Source organism: Panthera leo, chromosome A1 (assembly GCF_018350215.1).
Source record: "Panthera leo isolate Ple1 chromosome A1, P.leo_Ple1_pat1.1, whole genome shotgun sequence".
NCBI lineage: Eukaryota > Metazoa > Chordata > Mammalia > Carnivora > Felidae > Panthera > Panthera leo.
Genome location: NC_056679.1, coordinates 208083838 through 208102252, shown reverse-complemented (window position 1 = coordinate 208102252; position 18415 = coordinate 208083838). Strand labels below are relative to the sequence as shown.

General features: G+C 41.2%; 1 protein-coding gene across 2 annotated transcripts in view; it reads left to right on the top strand.

Annotated features, from left to right (window-relative positions):
- The window catches only part of EGFLAM (EGF like, fibronectin type III and laminin G domains), a 475662-nt gene that overhangs the window by 371978 nt on the left and 85269 nt on the right, over positions 1-18415 (top strand). For both annotated transcript variants that reach the window (XM_042951715.1, XM_042951706.1), the window contains one exon: positions 578-713. In XM_042951715.1, coding sequence (XP_042807649.1) covers positions 578-713 — 136 coding nt within the window. The remainder of the gene's footprint in view (positions 1-577; positions 714-18415) is intronic.

Sequence of the window (18415 nt, the reverse complement as noted above, 5' to 3'; positions counted from 1 at the left end):
ATGAAGAGTAATAGCAGTTACCTTGGGGTGATAGGATCATGGGTGACTCTTACATCTTTACCCATGATGGTATTTCCCAAATGTCCTACCTTTAGGATGCATTCTGATGGTCAAGGCAAAACACACACACAACATACACACACACACACACACACACACACACACACACACACACACACAGAAGAACTGAATGTAAGTGACAGCAATGCTCTGCATTCAATTTTCCTTGCAGGTATCAATTCCAACCTGCGAACAGGGATGAAAGGTTACCAGGAGGTGGGAGTGTGGTTGAGGGTTTTAAAGGGTACACACCATTGTGTGTCCCGGGGCCAGGGGTCCGGACGTAATTTAGTTGGATTTTCAGCCAGGGGGCTGGGGGAAGAAGGGAAGACCAACTTTTAGTATCTCAAACCTTACATGGTGAATCCAGTTGTGATTATTTTTTGTGTTTGGTTTGGATTTTGAGGCTGTTCTGAACAGAGATCTTTAGGCAATGGGAAGCACAAGCTTTTTATATATTAAACATCCCCAGCAGCAAAGACCACCGTCAACTCTAGGTGTTTGCTGTCCCACCTAGATTCCTGCCTGCCTCCATCAGCACCCCAGCAGCCACATGTCACTGTGGTCTCTGATTCTGAGGTAGCCCTCTCTTGGAAACCTGGAAAGAGCGAAGGAAGCTCCCCAATTCAGTACTATTCTGTGGAATTCATCAGGTAAGTGTGTGTGTCACATTTAAAAGCCATATGTATTGACCTTGGGTATTCCAAGCGCGATAGGATGCTACATGGAGAGCCGTCTCTGCTGTCTGTGTATTTAAGAGATGACAAAGGCTTGAAGACCTGCATTTTTACTCGGCCCTTGGGTCAGCACCTGTCCCCACTCCTCTTTGGAGCTGGGTCATCTGGTAAACCCATCTGCACTCACCGTACCTCCGCCTCATTTCCCCTTCACAGTCAGGACTATCTTAAGCTCTGAAAACTCCCAAGGCATCATTTGCCAACAAGCCTGCCTGCATTTTCACTCTTGAAACCCGCCTCCCTGGCTTTGCAACATTACATCTGAAATAAATACCTGATGGTGATTTTTCTTGAGGGAGGGGGGAAAAACATCGATAAGTCATTGTTTCCTTCACATCCTGATTTGCTGTGGGGCCGGTTTCTTGGTTCAGTTTCAGTTTTTTTCTCTCGTCTGCCTCTCCAGTTCTTGTTATTCAGCTTTATCAGAGGGTACAAGAGTGACAAGAAATTCTTCCGAAAGCTTACAGATGTAAAAACACGGATTCTCAATGCTGCTATGTAGTTTTAAGCAAAAATAAGTAAAACTAAACCAAACAAAAACAATGTGCACGCGCTCCCCCCACCCCCACACACACCAAGCAAAAAGAATTCCTAATCTAAGGTCCTTTCTCTGACTCCAGTAACAGCTGGAGTGTGAACTGAGCACCTGGCTGATGGAAACGTCTGCATAGTTAGTATTCTCTACATTAAAGGCGGGATTTGTCTAAAGCCTGCTGCTTCCTGATTCATAAAGGGACTAGTTCAGCACCTCATTCCTGAGGCTTTCTGACGCTGGGACAGATGATTCTGGCAAGATTTGATTAGCTCTGCTCTGTGGCTTGACTTCCTCGCCTATTCCTTGGTAGTGAAAAATAGATACTTGTTTCTTCAGAGAAGCACTCTGCACGGAGTCCCTTTAATGCCTGAGGACAGAGCTGGTTTCAGGCAGGACTTATTGACTTGCAAGTGGCAGAAGCCTGGAAGAAGACGAGGCAGTTCTGTGTTGACTCCTGTGACTCTAAAGTCCGGTGGAAAATCCAGATTCAGGGAAGATGTGATCTGTTCCAGAGCAGCCATTTGTCTCCGTCCATCTCTGTGCTATGCTTTCCCCTGTATTGGCTTCATTTTCAAGAAGGCTTTTCTGATGTGGCAAGACGGCCACCAGGCACTGAAGACTTGCCACCCACTAGCGTAGCTCCCCACAGGAAAAGAGTGGTCATTTCTCAGTGGACCCACTCGAGTCTCAGTGTTCACCTTAGTTGGCCAGGGTTGGGTTCCTCTCCATTCTCTGAGCCAGTCACTGTGGCCAGGGAGGAGGCTACCCTAATTGGGCAAACATTTGTCACATTCTGAGCTCTGGAACTGGTGGGTCATTCGCACCTGAAGTACACGGATGGAGAGAGTTCGGAAGGGTTGGCTCCTCAAAGGAAAATTGTGGTGCTATTAATGAAAGAGGGAAGAAGAGATCCTGAGAAAATTAGAGGAAGGAAACGACGCCCACTGCAAAGTTCCAGACTGATGCTCATCATTGAGGATAATCAGCAAACCTGCTGTTGAACAAATTTGGTAGGCAAAGCTGGGGTGTGCCTGGAATAGAAGAGATTCTAATACTCATTCCAAGAGTAAACATGAAACACTGAAAGTCCTAAAAGTTCGGCTTGCTCATTTGTAAAACTTGGGCTGAATCTTAACATTTCTGATTCACATTCATTCGTGATGCATTTCTGTCTAGCACACCCAAAGCAAAATGTAGTACTTTGAAATTTGGGGAAATGCAATTTTTTTTTTTTTTTCCCACTAGCCCAGCAGACTGTCTGTATAACCACCAGCAAAGATGATGGCTACCATTTATTTTTAATTGTGAGCTAAAACATGTATTTTTAAAACTTTTTTTAAGTCTGGCATATTGACAAAAGGTAGACATTGCAGCTTCTTAACTTGTGTGCACAACTGAAAGTGGACGATGAAAGTGATTCGCTGGGGTTCGAACCAGAAGAACCGGAAGAGAGCCCTGCCTCCACTACCTGCCGGCCAGGAGGCCCTGCGCTGATCACTTGCAGCCCTGATACTTCAGTCCCTCTTGTAGTTTGGGCTCCCCCGCAGGATAGCCTGGTACAAGGGCTAGAGTGCAAGTGGTTTATTTTATTTGGAAACAGGAATGAGAAAGTGGAAAGGGTGAGACAGGGAAGGAGGATGTATAACTATGTCGCTGAAGTCACTTCTAGAGGTAGCAGGGGCTTCTATGGAGGTTTGATCCCACTGAGCACTCTTTGCAGTATGCAGAATCCCTCTCAAAGGACAGGAGCCATTTACCCACCGGCTTCCGTTCTCCTCTCTTGATTGAGGGTTTCCTTCAGGGGCATAACTTCCCATATTTCTAGGCTCTGCCAGCATGTAGATTAAGGACAAGGATCTCAGGATAGAAGAAGGTGTGATATGAGCACAGCAGGTGATTGAGGTTGGATCCTGGTCTATAAGGCAAATCTGAGCTCACATGAAACTTTCCACCCCCAGCTGCTGCTGCAATCAGGAGTGGGACAAAGGGAGGTGACTTGGAGCCCCAGACGTTGACTGCCAGTCCTTATCTGCAATTAGATGGGTGAAAACCTTCCAGCCTTACAGTGGGTGGTCAGGAGGATCAACTGAAATCACATATGAGAGGGAACTTTGTAGATATTAAAACCTACAAAAGTGTAAGATATATATGGGTGTTATGTACCTACATGTAATAATTATACTTCGTCACCAACAAAAATGCATTCTAACATTGAAAACAGTCTCTAACGTTTGAGGGCTCAGGCCCCCAATTTTTATGTACACGCATTTAAAAATTATATACCATTCTAACAACTCTTAATTTTTTTAAAAAAATCTATTTATATTGACCAGTATAACTTTACCATGTTTTCTGAAAAGCTAACTTTGAATTTAAAACTCTTGGACATCTTGGAGTTTCAAATGGAACATGGCAGAATGGGGAAAGCTGACCTCTATTCCCAGCCCCTATACTAGGAATTCTGCCTCTCTGTTTTCTTCCCGAATATGTAGCTTTGGTCAAATGATTTTATCTCAGAACCTCCACTTCCTCGTATGTGATATCAAGCTGATGTAATTCTCATTGGAAAATTGTTGGTTACTGTCTTCATAAAGTGTTTCGCAGATATTGAATATCTGTTAGTTTCCTTCCCTCCACACTACTACTTCTTTTTGACAAAGAAAGAAGTTGAGACTCAATTGCTTAAGCTGCTTTGCCAAGGTAAAATGACTGGTTGGGAACAGAATCAAAATTGGAAGTCTCCTGACTTCCAGCTCAGTACTCTTGTGAAGCCCTATATCCCTTTCATGTCTGTGATCCACCTTCAGAAATGGAAGCATAGGGGCGCCTGGGTGGCTCAGTCGGTTGAGCGTCCGACTTCGGCTCAGGTCATGATCTCACAGCTCGTGAGTTCGAGCCCCACGTCGGGCAGGCTCTGTGCTGACAGCTCAGAGCCTGGAGCCTGCTTCTGCTTCTATGTCTCCCTCTCTCTCTGCCCCTAACCCACTCGCATTCTGTCTCTGTCTCTCTCAAAAAAATAAACATTAAAAACTAAAAAATAAAAAAAGAAATGGAAGCATAGACTCAGCCCGCCCAGAGCCCTGCTGGTAAGGATACACGAAGCCTCATCGTAGGCTGCTGTTTGCTGTTGTTCTAGAAAGAAAGCTTTCACAGCTTCTCGTGGTATTTAATGTTTGGCTGCAGAAAAAATCCCCATATCCACTTGTAAACGTCTCAGAGTCTATCCCATTACACGTGAGTGCTCAAGGATAACGTTTAGAGAGAGCTTTTCTGAGGGCTAAATCAGAAACTGCAATTAGCATGAGAAGCTTCTGGGAGTCTTTAGTCATCATTCTATTTTCCCCAGAAAGGTCTGCTTCATTTTAATATTAAATTCTTTTTTGCTCAGATACCTCCTGTGTACAGAAACACCCGTGACAGGTCTTTAGTTTCTTGTTATATCCAAGAGGGAGGCCTTTGGCAAGCCAAGACTAGGAAATTGTAGAAATCAGTTCACCGCCGGAGGTTATCCTCAGATTTCAACCACCTTAATGTGAAATTCTCTTCCCAGTCCTGTCCCTGGAAGAACAGCTTCTCCTCCATCTCTCTGCCTTGGTAGGCACTTCTACATCAGTTGGTCTTCTTAGTCGATGAGGATAATGATATTAAAGGCTTTGTTAAGAAATAATAGCCTAGGGGCCCCTGGGTGGCTCAGTCGGTTGAGTGTCTGACTTCAGCTCAGGTCATGATCTTGCGGTTCGAGAGTTCAAGCCCCGTGTTGGGCTCTGTGCTGACAGCTCAGAGCCTGGAGCCTGCTTTGGATCCTGTGTCTCCCTCTCTCTCTCTGCCCCTTCCCTGCTCATGCTCTGTCTCTCTCTCTCTCTCAAAGATAAATAAACATTAAAAAAATTTTAAAAAGAAGTAGTGTAAAACCTTTTTAAAAATGATTTAACTGGCTGATAAAAGCTTAACCTGAGGAATTACACTAGACCAGAGTCTGGGGGTACTGACTGCTTACTTGCTAGTTTGGGTGATATTTCAGGTAGACATTGTATATTTATGATGCTGTCTTGAGTCATGGGCTTAGGACCAAGCAAAATTTTGTTTCTCATCCGGCTTCCACCTCCTTAAAATGAAAGACATCCTTAGGGTGACCACCCTGAAGGGGTGCTCTCAGTGTCTTAGTCTCTGGTTCAGGCAAGATGAAGCTTTTCGTTGAGAGTAATCTGATCTCCCCCAGAGTTGGCCTGGGGGCTATTTATTTGCTTCCTCACTAACAGTAGATTTTTTATTTTAGTGTAGAAAAAAATGTGAAGAGGCCGATTCTAAGTAAGCCTAGGCTGTAACATATTTTGCAATGTTTTTCAAACGTTTACCTGCTTTTTTAAAACAGAAAAGCCATGCATTTGAGGTGAAGGAGAAGTTTTTTTTTTCTAAAGTGATACTGAAAATTTCTTTGGAGGCAGCAGTCCCTACTGTTTATTAAAATAAGAACCAAGCATAAATATAGCTACCTATGTTTTGAAATATTTTAGCTATAAATATCTGAGCAGTTTTCCTCCTGCCTAAGAATTTCCCCAGGGTAAGTGCCTTTCTCATAAGCAAAAAATATATACTATGGTGGCAATGAAAACTAAAGGCCTAGAAAAATATTCCCTATCTCTGATGTTCCATTTGGGGTGCCATGACCCACATATGCTATCTATCAGGTTGGTTATAGGTGAAAAACAGTTTTCATTTAACTTAAGTATAGTTTTTCTACAAGTGTGACCTGATGGGCTAAAATTGCTTGAGTTTTGCATTGACAGTTGCTGGAAAGGGTAGATTAGAGCTTTCAGTGGCTGTTTACTTTTTGAGTTTTAATTTTAATTCCAGTATAGTTACCATGCAGTGTTATATTAGGTGTAGGTATACCATATAGAAGTTCAACATTTCCACACAGCACCTAGTGCTCACGATGACAAGTGCACTCCTTAATCCCCATCACCTATTTCACCCATCCCCCCATTCACCTCCCCTCTGGTAACCCTCAGTTTGTTCTCTATAGTTAAGAGTCTGTTTCTTGGTTTGCCTCTCTCTCTCTCTCTCTCTTTTCTCCCCTTGCTTGTTTGTTTTGTTTCTTAAATTCCACATATAAATGATAGTGGCTGTTTTTAATTTAAAACAAAAGTCCACACTGGCTTATTTGGGGTACATGTGAAAGTTCAAAATATTTCTGTGTATGTATTAAGGACGCTGGTCAAGAACTGTTGATCTCAATCTCAGCCCAAGACAGTTATCCTAATAAATGAGAAAAAGCAATGCTTGCCCTCTTTTCCCTTTCACACCTTTCTGCTCAAATACTTCCCTGGTCTCTTGCAGATGCCTTCCATAATAAGACTTGAAAAATTCATCTTCACACAGGGCTGCTTCTAAGCCGATTGCAATGCCTACCTATTGGTTTCGCGTGAGAATCTTAAGGTCATACACACTTGGGTGGGTTTTTTAAATTATTGTACAAATTGATATTTTTGTCAAAGCCATCTGTCTTTCCATCCTATCAAAAACTCTTCCTTAATCTGCGAGTAACAAATGAATTTAATTAGTTTGCTCGCAGGAAGTTACCTTGTAAAGGCTGTTACTAAAATAAAGATGAAATCTGGGATTCAGAATAGAAGCTCAATGGATTATGGATTTTCCTTGAATAGTTTTAAGGGATGATGTGATTTGACTCATGGTCAAGGTCACGGCCTATGAAGGTTAAAGTTTCTCATTCAGAATTGAGACTTTAGAGAACAAACGGAGGGGAGGTGGGTGGGGAAGGTGGGTGAAAATGGTGACAGGGATTAAGGAGTGCACTTGTTGTGATGAGTACCTGGTGTTGTGTAGAAGTGTTGAATCACTCTATTGTACACCTGAAGCTGATTTAACACTGTACGGTAACTATACTGGAGTTAAAATAAAAATTTTAAAAAAATTTTAACGTTTATTCATTTTTGAGAGAGAGAGAGACAGACAGAACGTAAGCGGAGGAGGGGCAGAGAGCAAAGGAGACAGAGTCTGAAGCAGACTCCAGGCTCTGAGCTGTCAGCACAGATCCTGACATGGGGCTTGAACTCATGATCTGTGAGATCATGACCTGAGCTGAAGTTGGTCACTTAACCAACTGAGCCGCCCAGGAGCTCCTAAAAGAAAAACTTAATAAAAAAAAGAATTGAGACTTCTAGTCTGATACTTGGTTTCATCTTTCAAGTTAGAGTTTGTTCAAATGTAGAATCAGAAGACATAGCCCAGAGCTGGCCTCTCTAATCCTGGGCATGAGTTGCTCAATTCTAATTCTTAGCTTCCTTGTGTATAAATAAGGCTGGACCATCTGCCCTCTAGAACCCAGTGACCCTGGTTTGCTGTCCTCGTGACAAAGGTGAGGCAGTACAGACTGGAAGTTTAATGCATAGGCTTTGGGGCTAGCTCCCTGGTCCAACCCTTCCCTCCACCACTTTTAAGCTGTGTCATCTTAGGTAGATTATTTAACTTCTCTTTGTCTCAGACAGAGGAATAAGGATAACAATCTATTTACCTCATGGAGTTGTTTACATGAGTTGATGCACATGAAATGTACAGAACAGCTCCTGGCTCCCAAATGTGCTCAGTCAATGGGAGGAACCATTGCTATGGTGACTTTGGGGATAGATCTCTTCTGCTCTCGTACAGAGCCATGTTCTTTCCTGGCTAGAAGTCTTTATGTTTGCTGTTCTCAGCCAGGATAGTTCTTCTACCTCTTTGCCTAGCTATCTCTTGTTCAGCCTTCAGGACCCCTGCTTAAATACCACCTTGTCCAGGAAGCCTTCCTTGAAACCCTGCCCCCTCCCCAGACTAGGTTAGATACACCTGTAACATTTACTTGCAACACTCAACACACTTGCAGTTAATTACTTGTTCAAGGTCTTCCTCACCAGGACATGAGGGCAACATCTTGACGTGTTCCCCTTTGTAGAATATAACACCTAGCATGGGGTAAACATACCATGTGTCAAATAGGTGCTGATGAACATTTGGACATGACAGTCACAGGATTGAACCTAGAGAATGCCAAAACTAGCTGGAACCTCGTATGAGCTCCTCAACCTCTCTGAGCCTTATTTCCCTCCACTGTAAAGTAAGGATGACAATAACAGCTACCTCAGGAGGCTTGTGAATATGAAAAGCTGTGTGTACCATACTTAGAGAAGTGGCTTGTAGAAGATTTTTCGTGTGTTGGAAATGGAAATGTGTTGGCACATGAGCCACAGGGGTTCAATGAACCCTTTACCACTAATCTCAGAGGCCAGTAACCAATGATCTACCTTACCAACTGCAGAAGTGTAAGCCAGGCAAAACCCACCTGGGATCTTCACACACGTCTGCCTCCTCTTTCCCCCCAACCCCAAGTTGGGGTTTTGCTTTGTTTGCTCATCATAAGAGGAATACCAGTAGATGGCAAAGCTTATACCTCATGTATAAGACTAACTGGAAGTTCCCATTGTTATTTTATTTCATGTTGAATGATAACCTGTGTTTTGGAGCTCTTCATAAGATGGAAGTGAATTGCCAACTTTTTGTGTAGCATTTCACTAGAATTTATAGCAATAATTAGGCAAATGGCTACAATATTTAACAGTGATGTAGTCCTTGTGTTGGTTTTCTTGGCCCCAAAAGTATAAAGCTTAAAATATTTAAAGAATTGTTCCTATACAGTTGATTAATTTGGGGAAGAATGGGGGAAAAAAACAAACAAAAAAATCTTCCTTTCTTTTCAAGCAAGTATTTAGGAAGTTGTGCTGTTTAAGTATAAGCCTTCCTTACCACCACCACTAGAATCAGAAAGAAGCAAGAATGGGCTTGCTTTGATGTCAGCTGAGATTTCATATTAACAAGTGATGCTTCACAAAAAATTCCTTTTTCTTATCTTTAGTTTCTAAGTAAAAAATCATCTTAGAACCACCTTCTAGGCTGGTGCCTGATCTCAGACATTCTGGTAGCCAGAAAGTTCCTCCACTTAGGGTCAAATGGAAGGGTTGTTCTAAATGTTTTTGCAGAAGTCTGACTTAGAGTTCTACAAATTGATCCTTTAAAGATTCCATCCCTCCTACCATGAGCTATCCTGATGTAATCCCTGGTCAGATTGATGTGAGCTCACATAAATTGAATTCTGGTGTAACAGCATTGGGAGACATTTGTAAACTATAAATGAAAGCATGCTCTCCAGTTGCCCTGCCTGGGACAAATTGCCAGCTGAGTTTATCATTACCCCCATTGTATCTATCTGTTTGTCATTTGGTTGAATTGAACCAATTCATAATTAAAGAAAGAGGCTGGGGTGCCTGGGTGGCTCAGTCGGTTAAGCGGCCGACTTCGGCTCAGGTCATGATCTCGCGGTCCGTGAGTTCGAGCCCCGCGTCGGGCTCTGTGCTGACAGCTCAGAACCTGGAGCCTGTTTCAGATTCTGTGTCTCCCTCTCTCTCTGACCCTCCCCCGTTCATGCTCTGTCTCTCTCTGTCTCAAAAATAAATAAAAATTAAAAAAAAAATAAAGAAAGAGGCTGAAAGCTGAAGGTCAAATAATACATTTTTTTTTAACTGACTACTTAGTAGTTTAGGATTTTCCTCTGCAATTCATTCTAGTGTAGAACAAATCCTGCATAAAACTAGTCTGTAAAATGGACAGAGAATCAGAGGCTCTTCTGAGTGTGAGGTTTTCTCTTACCCCTGGATAATCTATGGGATCATGTCTCTTCTCTTGGAGTAGGATGCTTAACCTGTAGCCTATAGATCCCCAAGGGGTCCATAGATAGATAGAATTCAAGGGGGTCCCTGGATCTTGGTTGGACAAAAATTACATTCTTAGTTTTATCAACTGAAATTTAATGTCCTTCAAATAGGAATGTAGTCAACAAACTACAGTGGTATTAGCAATTCCCGTGGCTTTGCCACTAATAGAATCACAGGTATGTTATTTTGTCCCTTTACAACTGTTGTACATATCTCATAATACCAGTAATGCTTATCACTACTTTGAAACAATTACATTTATTTAATCCATCACTAGGCATCATTATTTAATGTACTAATAAAGAAGTACATATATTACCATAATCGTAATATTTTTTTGTTTAGATCATTGTTTTCAGTATAACTGGTGTCTTTTTGCAATCCTAAGGATTTTTTATTTGATGCATTTAAAAATATTCTGAGAAGGGTTCATAGATCTTCCTCAGACTGTTGAAGTGGTACAAAGTTAGAGACTGTTGTCTCAGATCAGAGGTTGGCAAAGTTTTTTTTCACAGGGTCAGTAAATATTTTGTGCTTTCCCACCTATATGGCCTCTGTCTCAACTACACAATTCTGCCATTGGAACAAGAAAGCAGTCATGGACAATAACTAAACAAATGATCATGGTTGGGTCCCAATAAAACTTTATTTTTTTAAATTTTTTTGTATATTTTTTTTATTCTGATACTAACCAATTGTCAGTTAAGGACAATTGGCCTTTTATTTATTTTTTTTTAATATGAAATTTATTGTCAAATTGGTTTCCGTACAACACCCAGTGCTCATCCCAACAGGTGCCCTCCCACACCCCCAATAAAACTTTATTTACAATACCTTGTAGCCGGCTAAAGTTTTCCAACCCCTGATTTAGGACATCTTGTTATTCTTACGGTCAAATTTTGAAGGTATTTCAATTCAGCTTAGCCAGTCTTTATCAGATACTTACTACGTGCATATGTTCATCCAAACATGTATGGATTGAGTATCTTTTATGTGCAAAGCGTGCACAAGAGATTTAGGGGTCAAACAGCAACTGCCCCTGCTTGGACAATCCAGTGGGGAAGGCAGACGAGACCATAGTCCAAGTGGGGAGTGTTGCAGGCAGGAGTGGGGCCCAGGGGCCCAGAGGAATACCAGCTTGACATCTAACTCAGTTTTGAAGGAGTCTGGGAAGGCTTCTTACAGGAGCAAAGAAGGACACATCTGTGATAACCAGGCAAAGAGGAAGGAAGACACAGCATGAAAAGAGTCAGGCTAGAAGAAGCTACTTGAGTGATGGCTTGGAGGCAAGAAGATGTTCCTGGAATTGCTTAGAAAATCTGAAGCTTTATGAAGCAAGAGATAAGGCTAGATGGGTAAGAGCAAGAAAGGGTCAGAGCAAAACAGGCATAATAACAGAGCTCATGTTTGTCCTGAAGGGAATAGGGAGCAATGGAGAGTGTTAAGCAGGAAAGGAACATATAGTCTGTCCCTTCAGATCTTTTGAAGGATCATGAAGACATTCCAAGGAACACAGAGATGAGTAAGGCAATCAGCATGCTTAATGAGCACATAGCCTGGCAGGAAAGACAGAAATATAAAATAACATTAGAGGGTGGTATAATCGAAACAAAACAGAGAACGTAGGGGAAGGGAAGGAAAAATAAGATAAAAACAGAGAGAGGCATACCATAAGAGATGCTTAACAATAGGGAACAAACTGAGTGTTGCTGGGGGGAAGGTGGGCAGGGGAGGGATGGGCTGAATGTGTGATGGGCATTAAAGAGGGCACTTGTGATGAGCACTGGGTGTTATATGTAAATGATGAATCACTAAATTCTACTCCTGAAACCAATACTACACTATATGTTAACTAACTTGAATTTACATAAAAACTCGGAAGAAAAAAAAAAGAAATGGGTAAATTGTGATAAAAAAATTTAATGGTATGAATGATACTGTCTTCTCTATTACTAAAGAAAAACATTAATGGGGTGCCTGGGTGGCTTAGTCAGTTGAGTGTCAGACTCTTGATTTTGGCTCAGATTATGATCCCCAGGTCATAAGATTGAGCCCGGCATCCGGTCCACACTAAGCATGAAGTCTGCTTGAGATACTCTTTCCCTTTCTCTCCCTCTGCCCCTCTCCCACTTATGCATGCGCTCTCTCTCTCACAGATAAGTAGATCAATAATCATTAAACTCATATAAGAAATGAAAAAAAAAGAAGTTAGTATAATTGGTGTAATATTAGCACTAGATTTAAGGCATGGGAGAATCTTGAGGAGAGTTCTGTTTCTGAGGTGAAGCTGAGAAGGAATAATATGAAGGAAAATATTTAGGAAGGGAGACTCCAAGTAATCCAAGGTTCTCCCCAAAACATTATCTGATGTTGAGGGAAGGAGGCCACACATGTCTCTCGTTTGCTATAATTAGGCTTTCGGTCCACTCCCTCTCAGACCAGTAGAGTGGCCTCTACTGTCAAGGCCATTCTGGATGTTCTGCTGAATCCCCTAGAGGACTGTTTTCTGCACCAACAAATTCCGTTCTCAGAAGTGTTTCCCTAGCAGAATTTAACCGTTCTTAGCCCAGTTTCCTAGTTAAGGTCTGAAGCACACGTGAGCGGCCCTCCTCAGCCCAGCCCCAACTTTCTAGAAGAGAAAGGGTTCTCAAACTGTGAGTAGTTACTCATTAGAAGGTAGTGGGAGCAGTTGAGGCGTCCCGAACAAGAGTTTTTCAAAAGTGAAATAGAACAGAAGAGAGACTATCAGAAGGTATCACACAGAGTAAAACTAGGAATTATTTTATGAAATGTTTGCTTCAGTGTTGTGTTTTGGCGTATGTGTGGCGTGTAGAGGGTCACACTGTCCAATGTAGGTCTTCCTGGGGATCATTCAAAGACTTTGTAGAGCTCGACATATCTAGAGCATTATTTCGAGTTTAATAGGCTTTGTTTGCCACCTGTGGGACATTTGATTAAACTATAAGCCATAGATTTCTTTCCACGACTGACAAAATCTGCTTCCTTTAATCATAGAATTTTAGAGTTGAAAGCTCCATCCAAAGTATTCGAGGGAAAAAAAAAACAACCTTTTTGTCCAGTGTTTTTCAAATTATGGGTCACCACACTTCAGTGGGTGGTAAGATTGATTTAGTGGATTCTTACCAGTATAAAAAAAAAAAAAAAAAAAAGGAAAATAACAGATAGAAAAGAAAATAGCAAAGTGAATAGAGTAAGGATAAATATTTTCCTTGAAACTTCTCTTCAGTTTTGTGCTCATGTGCATACATACATATAGGTATAAGTGTATTGCATTACTATGCATAAATGTATTTGTTACCGTGACCCTACATCAGAGTTACTAAACAAAGTCCAACCTCCTGTTCAGAAAGGCACTTGTTACATCCCTGATTGATGGCCATCCAACGTCTGCTTCAACATAGCCATTGATGCAGAATTCAATTTTTCTGAGGCATCTGGCTTCATTGTCCACCATTCCTAAGCCATTAAGGGTTTTCCTTGTAATGTCCTGCCATTGACCTCCCTGTCAGGAACCACTGGTTCTCCTAGTCCAATATGGACAACATGGAGGCAAATTTACCGTCTTCCTTTGACAACAGTCTGTCTCTCACCTAAAGACACTGTCCTATGCTATTTCAAGCCAAGCGGTAGCAGCCCTTTGAACTCTGCCTCAGGAGGAGATGAGTCCAGAGCACCTTCTGCTGAGCGATCGGCCTAGAAGACCACATCTCCCCAGGATATGGGTGCTGAGCTGGTCAACAGCACCTTGTCCAGAGAATTCATATTGAGTTTGTGACCAATTTTTAAAGCCCAGTTTTATGCCCTCTGCCTTCCCCATAGATTTTTGCCATCCCAGGTTTTCTCTATCTTTATATCTGTGCCGCTGGCTTTTTAAGAAGACCTAACATAAGATTTTACATATATCATTTGAGTTGGCTTTGCCTTATGTTTCTGTATGTGGGGATCATTTTGATATTTTATTCTGTCATGCATCTTATTTTGTAAGGCCACTTCCCAGGCAACTATTTGCATTTCCTAAAATTCTTCTGATTATTTTAGATTTTCTTCTCACTTTTATTGAGGTGTGATTGGCAAATAAAAATTGTATATATTTAGATTGTACCGTGTGATTTTGCGAAGGTATACAATGTGAGGATTTAATATGTATATACATTTGTGTAATAATGGCCACAATCAGGTTAATTAACACATCTGTTACTCCATATAGTTACCTTTGTGTGTGTGGGGTGAGAACAGTTAAGATTTACTCTCTCGGCAAATTTCAAGAATACAATACAGTATTATTGACTATAATCACCACACTGTTCTGTAAGATTCCCAGAACCTTTTCATCTTAAAGCTGACAGTTCGTATTCTTTAACCAACCTCTTGTATTTCCCACACCTCCAGACCTTAGCAACCAACGTTCACCTCTCTGGTTCTTTGAGTTCAACTTTTTTAGATTCCATATATAAAAGTGAGATCATACAATATTTGTCTTTCTCCTTCTGCCTGATTTCATTTAACATAATGTCCTCGTTTCATCTGTGCTCCTGCAAATGGCAGAATTTTCTTCTCATGGCTGAATAATACTTCATTATATATAACTAAATCTATACATAAACACACACACACACACACACCACATCAAAGGCAATAATGTTTTAGTGGTTCAGCTTTATCAAGTCTTTCAAAAACATTCAAAAATAGTTGTTGCTCTATATTTTACTCCTATTTCACAAGTTTATATATTACATTAAATAACATAATTACAATAACAAACACAAAAGTCATCAATAGGTTTTGGAATAAACACAACTGACTCTTGACAAGCCAATAGCTGACTTAGTGGGAACAAATGAAGATCACGGTTAATTTGACAGGTTGGTTAGTAGAGGTTGATAAGGAAAGCTTTTGACTATGTATGATCTGCACAAAGGTGCCGTATATTCATTCACTTACTTTTGGCTCGTGTTTTTATATGTCATACCCATTTTTTGTATAGATTGATTGCTCATTCATTACTGGGAGCCATATATTTACTGTCTTGGGATATTCCGCATTGTATTTTGCATGTAACTAGTACGTAATACGGTCAGATCATACAGAGAGCCGATGTTGCTCTTGTCTCCACTTCACCCAAAGATGCTCTATTCCTTTTCAGCTATCAAAACCCAAATACATTTGAAATCTAACTTAAGTTCTTTCTGGCCTCACATACCTACCACAGCATTCCATTTCACTACAACCGACCCACTCAAATATAGCTGAACCTTGAACAACATGGGTTCGCACTGTATAGATAAACTTATACATGGATTCTTTTTTGATAAATACAGTAGAGTGCTGTAAATGTATTTTCCTTATGATTTTCTTAATAACGTTATCTATTCTCTTTATTGTAAAAATACGGTATATAATGCTGGTAACATATGAAATTTGTGTTAATTGACTTTGTGCTAATTTGTGTTCATTTATGCTATCGTTAAGTTCTACAGTAGGCTGTTAAATTCTGGGGGAGTCAAGAGTTATACATGGCTTTTGGGCAACACAAGGGCATCAGCACCCCTCACCCCTGTGTTATTCAAAGATCAGCTGTATAACACTTGAAACTTGCTATTTTGTACTGGCTTCCTACTGATCCTTAGATATATTATCTCCCCATTAGACTATAAACTCCCTAAGAATGGAATTGTGTTTACAGCTCCGTGGAGCCTCCTAGAATATAGCTTCTGTGATGGATACCCTGTTGATAATCAATCACATGCCAATTGAGTAGCCCGAGGCAGCCACCTGCGGAGTTGATGGTACCAAGAAAAATGATTTTCCACTCAAGACTGACGCTAAAAATAGGCAAGGTGGTCAAAATGCCACAAGAAACGGAATAAGAAAAATAGACCACCCAGTGGTTCTATGACTTTAGATAAATTACTTTTTTTCCGTGTTCCCATGGGTAGGTTGAGAGACTGGACTAGATCAGTGACTCTTAAAGCTTTGGGGGACGTAATTATCTTTGAGAATCTGATAAAAAGCTAAGGACACTGTACTTAGAAAACTGAAATGATCATGCTCACACGTAAAATCTTGCGTGTAATTTCTGAGAGCCTGTAGATATCTGGGCTGGTTGATCTGTAAGATATCTGATAACCAGGCTGGATTCTAACATTGCCAGTGAGTGGTACTGTTTCCACCAAAATGAACCAGTGAGTCTCAATCACTTGAATCAGCTAATTGGGTTTTGAGTAGCCACTGCTGACTGCCCTGTGTCTGCCCCATCAGAACCTTCCCCCTCCCGACCCTCACCGCCCAGACACCTTCCAAAGGCAGTTAATCTCCTGAGATGCAGAATTCCCAACCCCACTCTATCCCACTATTTGGAAAAGTGCTGAAAGTGTCCACCCCGCTGGTGGCTGCCTATTTGTACCTGGGATGGCAGCGTATTCCTAGCTTACTTCCCCCTCATGCCTTTTTGCTGATGGGGAAATTGGCAGGCTAGTGTTGCTATGGGGATTTGACTGGCAACTTTGTAGTCAGAATAGAATAATTTTCTTCAGTGGAGAAAGATAAAGCTATTGTTTGAGGATGATCTAAGACAATGCTTTTGCCCGGTTATCTCTCTCTCAACCTCACCTTTGCACTTTTGTACCTCAAGAGACGCTGAAAACATTTAAATGCAAAACCCATGACAAAATCAGAGGCAAAATGTTAAAGGTTTTGAACTGGTATTCAGTCCGCATGAGCTTTGCTCTCTCACTTGATATCATGGAATTAAATGTTAATGATTTCAGTTTCTTATTCGCTTAAAATATAGCCTTCTTTCTTGCTTTAAATGAACAAATACAGTATAATCTCCTTTTTGCGTGTGGGGGGGGGGCTGTAATTTCCACATGAGGATTGTTTAGATATTTGCAGGCAGTCCTGGGTAAACAGTGGCATGTTCTGAGAGCAATTACATGGCATTTCCTCTATAAATGCCACAGGAAGGCTTAGCAATGGAGAACGGGAGAGTTTTATCTGAAGATCATATCTTTTCTGTCAACTTTTAGGTATCGCTGGTGGCTTTCCCCTGTGACATGATTTTGTTCTAATTTAAGTTTGTAAATGTGTTTCCGTCCACTCACTAAGATTTTCTCTTTGGTGACAAAATTAGTTTACACAAGAAGTCCATCTTTAGGGAAAGGATACCAAGAAAGAGACATGACAGAGAAAGACAAATATCATATGACTGCACTCGTATGAGGACTTTAAGACACAGAACAGATGAACATAAGGGAAGGGAAGCAAAAATAATATAAAACCAGGGAGGGGGACAAAACATAAGAGACTCTTAAATATGGAGAACAAACAGGGTTGCTGGAGGGGTTGTGGGAGGGGGGATGGGCTACATGGGTAAGGGGCATTAAGGAATCTACTCCTGAAATCATTGTTGCACTATATGCTAACATAATTGGATGTAAATTAAAAAATAGATAATTAAAAAAAAAGAAAAAGAAAGAGACATGAGCCCTGATTTTCTACAGTGAGCATGCCCTGTGACCGCTGCTTCTCCAAACAGATGAATTCTAATGAGACACAGGCCCCACAGACTACTTGCCTGCACGGTGAGCTTGAGGAAGCATCTTCTACTGGGCTTAAGGACTCCGTTTGGCTTTTAATTCCTGCCAGTGAGAAACTAAGCAAGCTCACATTCAAGACAGCCATGTATCCTCCGGGCATCTTCTTTCTCAAAATAAGTCTCTGTTTCCTTGCCTGATAAGTTGTTCATAAAGGCTAAACATCAATCTTTTTTGCTTTCTGTTATCCTCTAAATATCTGGGAGCAGAGGTATTTAACACTCGAACAACTGAGAAGTGGTCAGGAAGTAAAGTAAAGGATGGAGAACAGCCTCTCAGCCACGATCACCCCAAGTTTGTGTCCAGTGTCAAAGATCTTCTTAATCTAACCCTTCCTCATCAACCCAACTTGGCCTCACCATTTATCAGCTCTGTGAACTTGGGCAAGTTACTCAATCATTTAATGGCTCTGTTTCCTCTATAAAAATGAGGGGAGAAGGGTGTTTAATGTAATATCTCCTGCATAGATACTATGATACTACATAGATACTATGTACTATGAAGTACATAGGTACTTCACAAGCACTTGATAGACTAATTATTATTAATTAACTAATAACACAAAGCATCCAGCTAATTAGGCCTTCACACCATCCCCCTCCACGCATGATCATTCCCAAGTTTCATCTTGTGGTTCATATTACCTGGGATGCTCTCCTTTCCCCCTCCAACTGGGAAGCCAGACAGAACAGCGTTGTCCAGTAG